At 43.3% G+C, this 7753-nt stretch overlaps 1 protein-coding gene across 1 annotated transcript; it reads left to right on the top strand.

The window, feature by feature from the left end:
- Window positions 1–3679: 3679 nt before the first annotated feature.
- Window positions 3680–5497, top strand: NEUROD6 (neuronal differentiation 6). The gene has a single exon (XM_035021441.1). It carries the CDS (start codon window positions 3680–3682, stop codon window positions 4691–4693), a length of 1014 nt encoding a protein of 337 aa, XP_034877332.1. The 3' UTR covers window positions 4694–5497.
- The last annotated feature ends 2256 nt before the right edge of the window (window positions 5498–7753 follow it).

The following is a 7753-nucleotide window of genomic DNA, read 5'->3' as shown; positions in this document are numbered from 1 at the left end:
CTTGTGATGAGCTACATTGGTGATAGTTTTCTACTAACATGTCACGTTACCATTCCTTAGATTTTGATTCTCATGTTTGTGATGTCCGTAATATAATGCAGCTTCTGGAGACTTTGCAAGTTTAGAATATGGTATAATATGTAAAATGAGTGACAGGCTTTGTGGTTCCTGACTCTTGATACTTATGCCCCTTTATATTTAAAAAATTAAACCATACGTGAGAACAAACGAAAGTCAGCATCTGCTCTTCCTATAGAAACTCTCTGGGTTGAAGTAAAAGGTGTGTGTGTAGTTTTTGAACCAAAGGCTATATGAAATAAACTCAATGCACCCAAGACCAGTAATAGCCCCTTAAACAACACATTTTGAAATGCCTCTGGTATGTCCGACTTTTTTGAAAGGTAATCTAGGCCAATCTACTTCACTTAAGTTAAGAATTTATAGCCTTATTTTTCTTTTAAATTTGCATTTTTAGCAGACCATTGAGGGAGAAAAATTATTCTCCTTTACCTAACATAATTCCCCTTTTTACCATCTTCCCCGTCTTTTCTAGAACTGCCCAGGCCAAGTTGAGTAACTTTGAGGGGGACAGAAATGAGTGGGATATGACAGGAGCAAAATTGAATTTAATTTGAGGCCCCCGATGCCAATTTGGAACCAAAGTGCATTAAAGCAGCAGAATTCTAAACCTTTCAAAACTGGGATTTATAAGGGGAATGCTAACACAGATTCAACAGTTACAACTCTGCCAGGGATTACTTTAATACCAAAAGCATACTGTCTCACTTTATAGAAAGAGATTATTCAGTTGTCAGACAACAAAGGTTGTGCTTGTCCATTTTTAAACTTTTTTTTTTAAGTGCACTTTTTACTGATGGGCAATTCTGAAATAAAACGTTCTTTTTTTTTTTTTTTTTTTTGCAAGGGAGGGGGTGACAGGGGAGCAGAGAAAAGGAGAGGAAGGTGGAGTTTGCCTCTGGTTTCACAGTTTATTTTATCAATAAGGCCTTGCCAGTTTCACTTAACTGTTTCTACCCCGCTTTCGTTAAGACACCAAAAGTGCTGGGAGGGGAAAAAAGATAAATATGAATAAATCTGACAAAGAAAAACAATTGGACAGTGATATAAGAATGAGGAGACTTTTTAAATTGATTGTTGGTCTCGAGGGGGGAAAATGTGAGGAGAAGATTTTTAAGAGAAAGGGAAAAAAAAATCTGAGGGCTTCAGAAAAGACAGAAGCTAATCTTCGATTAAAATACTCAGCAGAATGCCAGGGAGAGCAAGACAAAAACCTAAGAGCTATTTTTTATGTTTATTGCCTATGAACCTAAATGAGAAAGAACAAGCAAGTTCATGCTGGAAAGAGATTGGGACAATGCAAGAGTGAAGTTGTGACTTTTGGTAGAGGACACAAGAATGCAGTTTGAAACCTTTCACGGGGAACTTGCAGACGTCTCTGCATTTGATATAGATAAAGAATCTCTCTGAAAAGTTGTTGAAAGGTACCAGTAAGTGTAGAAAGGGGAACGTCTGAGGATGTCTTTCAGACCCCAGATGGAGAGACTGTTCTTTTATTCCAAATTCCTAAGAAGCACAGAAGTCGTACATGTTAATAAGAGAACACACAGACACACACCCATAAGTTACATGCCATGAAACAAAACAAGGAAATAAGGAGACCTTTGTTGATCCCTGTTCGCTTACACAAATCTTAGTTTGCTTAAGCATCTCAAGACCCTTTTCCTGATTTCAGCTCCTCCTCACGGCTTTCTCTCCCCGGGTACCCAGGTGCAGGAAAGGGATGGTGATCTTTACAAAATGTCAACATCAACAACAACAAAAATCTCTCGCTCACACAAAAGCCCACCTTGTAAATGAATGGAATATTAACGACTACCTAATAGTTGCACCGTTGGCAGGGCGAAACTGAACACTAACACAGCTATTTTCTCCAGACTGCCAGTGAAGCCGAAGCAGCTCGAGGAGAAACGCACCTACTGTATGTGAAATGCTGGTGCAGATTTTTTCCCTATCAGTCTAACCTTCTGTGTTGATGCATGAATGCTGGTACCCACTTACAGGGATGCCAGATGATCAGTGCAGAATGAAGGTCCCAAGAGAGAGGATCACATGGTTCTCTCTGCCCTGTGACGTCACTAGCAGATGGCATGGGTACCAGCTCTGGCAGTTGGCATCAATGTCACTTTTTAGAGATCAATGAGATAGTGCAGATATACACAGATCTAGAGACTCCAGGAGACGATGCGACACTCAGCCTGAAAAGATTTGGAAGATACAAAATGAAAACTGATTATTGAATGAAATTAAAACCTAAGGTAATATAAATAAAGATCTACTTCAATTGATGCTGGCTTTGCATGCAAGTATTTAAAGATACAGTGTCACTGTCTTATAGTATTTATATGCTCTTTGCCATCTATAACTTCTTATCATATTTCATTCTTATGATGTAATTGTCACATACTTTCACTGCTATTATGTAACACTGCAAGTATGTGGACATTACTAAGAGTTTGTGTGTGTGTGTGTGTGTGTGTGCTGAGGGGGCTGGAGATTGTTAAATTGAAAAGTCTCTGTTTTAACGTGCCTATTTGTTTGAAGACTTTAGATGAAAATACTTGCTGCTTCCCCAAACGAAAGCCAAAATTGCATTTAAAACACAAATTATTTTCCCCTTTCATTCGGGATTCTGAACACACGTGCACAATTGCAGTCAGAATCCTTGGACCGTTCCTGTCAGATATTAGCTAGAGGGAGACTTCTGTAGCTCATAGAACAAAAACACTATGAGAGTGGTTTTTTGTCCAGGATGATTTGAACAGAAGCAAACAGACGATTACATTTGGAAAAAATTGTAAATGTAAAAGCAGTCTTAACATTTTCTTTGATTACAAAAAATGCCAGTGATTTTTATTTTTTTTAATTTATTTATGGAGTTTATTCCAAATTAGCCCAATCCCCCTCCCCTTTTTTGTGAAGGCTGGGAAAATAGTGCTCTTTTATGTATTTCTTCACTGATCAGAAAGAAATCAGTTTTAAAAATTGGCTCTGATTTATCTTTTCTTTAAATTTCTAAATGTCAACAGCCACTTATCTAAATTTGCAGTTACATAATACAGCAGATAAAGTTAAGGCTTATTTCTTTTTCTAAAACAAAACAAAACAAAACAAAACACCTCACAAATTTGTCAGTTAATGGAGAGATAACACTTTTTTATTTTAAAAACTGGTGTCTCTTCTCATTTGGTACTCAGGGGAATTGGAATTAATGAAATTCTGCATTGCTATATCATGTTTTGCATTTGCTTGAATTCCACAGTCCTTTTTGTGCATTAAAACCAGTTTAAAATCAAAGGGAAGTGGAAATGGTGGTAGCATTATAATAAATGCTTCTTGTTTTATTTTCTTTTGATAATTTGCCTGTATAAATCGATCCTATTGCATGTGCCAATGTTTTTTTTTTTTATAATTACTAGCCTGCACAAACTCAAAGATTCTATTTAATGTAAAAAATCGGTCCCAGAATCAGGTTTTTTCACGTGTTTTTGTATTCTTATGATTAAGTCATTAAATATGTTTGAAGTGTATAAACTTTAAAAATGAAAACACTTTAAATATTGTGCTGGCATTTTTTCAGGTAATTTAAGATTAGAGAACCATGTTAACACTACCGTTTGATGAGTCTGTTGTAATGCCAGAATCCCAGATGTGCAGAAAGTTTTCTAGAGAATGTGAGGACCAGAAGCAAATTAAGAAACCAGAAAGCTTTTCCAAACAGATTGTCCTTCGAGGAAAGAGCATCAAAAGGGCCCCAGGAGAAGAAACCGAGAAGGAAGAAGAGGAGGAAGACAGGGAGGAGGAAGATGAAAATGGCTTGCCCAGAAGGAGGGGTCTTAGGAAAAAAAAGACGACCAAACTCCGACTGGAGAGGGTCAAGTTCAGGAGACAGGAAGCTAACGCACGCGAGAGAAACAGGATGCACGGCCTCAACGACGCTCTGGACAATTTAAGAAAAGTGGTCCCCTGCTATTCCAAAACCCAAAAACTGTCCAAAATAGAAACTTTACGACTGGCCAAAAACTACATCTGGGCACTTTCTGAAATTCTGAGAATCGGCAAGAGACCTGATCTGCTCACGTTCGTCCAAAACTTATGCAAAGGTCTTTCCCAGCCAACTACAAACTTGGTGGCAGGCTGCTTGCAGCTCAATGCCAGGAGTTTCCTGATGGGTCAGGGTGGGGAGGCTGCGCACCACACAAGGTCACCCTACTCTACTTTCTACCCGCCCTACCACAGCCCTGAGCTCACCACTCCCCCAGGGCATGGAACTCTTGATAATTCCAAGACCATGAAACCCTACAATTATTGCAGTGCGTATGAATCCTTCTATGAAAGCACTTCCCCTGAGTGTGCCAGCCCTCAGTTTGAAGGTCCCTTAAGTCCTCCCCCAATTAACTATAATGGGATATTTTCCCTGAAGCAAGAAGAAACCTTGGACTATGGCAAAAATTACAATTACGGCATGCATTACTGTGCAGTGCCACCCAGGGGTCCCCTTGGGCAGGGTGCCATGTTCAGGTTGCCCACCGACAGCCACTTCCCTTACGACTTACATCTGCGCAGTCAGTCTCTCACCATGCAAGATGAATTAAATGCAGTTTTTCATAATTAATGAGGAAAATGAAAATAAACAGTGGTCATTCACCTCCCCCGTCTAATTAAGACAAAGCAGATGCTTGTGGGCTGAGTAACTGGCACAACTCTATCTGAGGTGTTTACTAGTTCCTGAAGTGTATTTCAACTATTGTGAGAATTTTCTATGTAATAATAAACCTCTTTTCGTATAAGGACTTCTTTTCCTTTCCTTTTGTCTGTAAAGCACTGTGAATCTGTTTCTACTGGAAGGATTTTTTTTCCCCCTTGTTTTATTTTCTTTTAAATTCACTTTGAATTAAATTTGTTTGAACAAGGTGTCTAAGAATATACTGTTGAATAAAGACATGCACACAGCATAACTCAATGTCTATTTCAGTTGTACAGTAATTATAAAAAATGCATGTTATTAAAATCAGATGAATAAAATGATGTGTTTATAATTACTAGCAATTATATATTATGTATCTCTGAAAATTGAAAATATTGAGAATAACACGAAGGTGACATTGATATTAGAAGATGCATTTGAGGATGTGCAACAATATAAAAAGCTATGCAATTTTCTTTTTATTAAGGATGAATCTAAATGCATTCAATTGGTAACTATTCCTCTTCAAGTATTGCAGATGGGGCAACATGATATTTGGGTGGACGGTGTCATGATTTTGGAACAATTATTTCAATCGTAAAGAAAAATTTTTCGGCACTTGTTTTGTATTGTTCAGAAATTATCTGTACAGGTTTGTTATCACAATGTATAATTGTGTTTTTCCACCCCACATTTTTAAAGCAATTAAACATAGATATTTACACTCCTAAAGGACATCTATTAGCTGTGATATTTTTGCACGATATTTATTATTTCCTGGTACACAGCTGCTTTCTGTCTCTAACACTCCCTTCTCCCCATTTCAGAAATATTTCTGGATCTCAAAACCGTACGAGATAAAATAATTTTTTTAAACAAAATGGCCAAAGCGCTTACAAGAATTTTTTTTTTAAGTATCTCAAATGAAAGAAGAGGGGCCCAGGAGAGTTAAACATCCTGGGGAAACAATGATAAATCCTGGTAACCTTCAGCTCCAGCCGAAATTCGGTGGCAAATTTCCAGCAAACACCAAGAATGGATGTTAAAAACGGAAGGTTTTATACTCTGCTCGGTTTAAGTAAGTCTGGCCGATTAGAGGCTAAATTCTGTGTGATTAAAAGTTTCCTGACAAAAGGCCACCAAACACCTACTTGAATAGCGCCTGGGGAGCTCACTCTCTTAGGCAGAACTGAGCCCCTTCTAGAATAAAAACCAAGGTGGCCCTGACCTCCCTCCAGCTGCCCTCTTGCGCAGGTTTGCCCCCCAGGGGGAGCAGGGGAACAGCTGCGAAGGCCCGCGAGGTTAGCAGAAATGGGTCCGGCGGTGGCGGGACAGAGAGGGTCCGGGTGGGCCCGGGCAGGGGGTCCGCGCTCACCGCCGCCCTGCGCTGCCCACTCGTGCGCCCCGCAAGCATCGCCCGAGCCGGCGCAGGCCCGACGGCTGCTCTCGGGCGGCTCGTGGGGAGGACGGAAGTGGCTTGGCGCCCCCACACTTGTCACCCGGGCACAGAGGCACAGGCTGCACTGCCCGTGGCCCGCCCGCAGTGGTCGCCCTGGGGCCGGGGGCCGCGCCCTGTGAGCGGCTCCCGAGCCGATCTCGCGGGCGGGGAAAGGGGCTGCGTGGTCCGGAGAGCCGGCGGGCCCCGATGCCCTGGTCTGAGGCGGGGAGGAGGCGATCTCCTAGGGCCAGGACCCGAGAGGCTGCAAAGGGCGTCGTCCCTTCACCCGCCCCGTCTACCGCAGTGGAGAAAGCGGCGGCGGCGGCCACTCCAGTTTGCCCAAATGCCGCTGAAATCTGCCCCTGTCCTGCCCTCCCACGCCCGCGGGACTTCTAGAGCCCAGGCCGAGAGGCCTGCCCCGGGTTCTCCAGGGGCAGCGGCTCTCCAGCTCCCCCCGCGTTGGCGCGCACCGCAGCCGCACTCCGAGGGGCAAAGGTGCCCCAGTAGCTGCTGGCGCGGGACTCGGCGGGTGATGAACGTGCCCTTCTAAGCGGTTGGTGACAGCACCTGTTCATTCCAATTCCACGAGGGCAAGAAGTCGGGGAAAGAGGTGGAAGTGTGCCCTCTAGGGGTGGAGAGAAGTTTGCCCGAGGTAGAGAGCTGTCAGTCCCCGGTCTGTCCGGACACCGGAGTGACTCGCCCTTGCTTCCCGGCAGACGCAGCGCACAAAACTTGCCTTCTCCAGGACCGTGTCCGGGATTGCCAGGCCTCTTTAAAGCCCCTCAGACACTAGGAGTCTGATCGCTGCTCACCCCGTCTGAGCAAAGAGCAAGAAAGTGAGGAAGCATCTGGAACGAGAAGAATCTGACTTAAAAAATTAAGGCATTTCTGTTTAGTCACTAACAGAATAAGTGCGGTCTCCCCCACCTTGTTCCAAGGTGACCCGCTGCCTGACTGCGAACAGCATCGCGCCGCCTAAGAGTCTCGTTGGTCCAGACAGGCTTTGAAAACTACAGCCTTTCCTGGGTCACAAATCCATGCTGGAATTAGAGACTACAACGGTAGATGCCCTCTCCCCTCTCCCTTGCGGCAATATGGGAACGCTAAGAAAAAAGCAGCTGGCTGAATGTCTGGGGAAGAAGCAAACGTTCAGAAGTGTCTTATCTCGGGGCTTTGTTCGAAATGAACTCAAGCAAAAGAGTGGGGTTTTCTGGCACAGACCGCAGAGATTATGAAATTTTTTCTATAGTTTTGGGTGCACAAATCAGATGCGTGCTCTCTCTTCTGTGGGACTGATGGGATCCAGGATACTATGTTGTGTGTTAGCAGGGTGTGTGTGACTGATCCCTGTGGCTTAATCATCCTTCGGGTCCCACTGATGACCCCTGGTATGGGAACCACCCACCCGGTCCCCTTTACACTAACCAAGGTCGGGGTGTCCGTTCTCTTCCTCAGCAGGGCCCTCCCCGTTCCCCGGGGACTGCAATCCTGAGAAATCATGACTTGTGCATTCATATACCAACATCGCAGATGCCATGCATTGCAGAATC

This window comes from Mirounga leonina, unplaced genomic scaffold, assembly GCF_011800145.1.
Source record: "Mirounga leonina isolate KUSES-001 unplaced genomic scaffold, KU_Mleo_1.0 Mir_174, whole genome shotgun sequence".
Taxonomy (NCBI): domain Eukaryota; kingdom Metazoa; phylum Chordata; class Mammalia; order Carnivora; family Phocidae; genus Mirounga; species Mirounga leonina.
This window is presented reverse-complemented; position numbering and strand designations above follow the sequence as displayed.

Bases quoted from the DNA above. Each gene is read 5' to 3' on its own strand.
- NEUROD6 (XM_035021441.1), top strand. From the start codon at position 3,680: ATGTTAACACTACCGTTTGATGAGTCTGTTGTAATGCCAGAATCCCAG.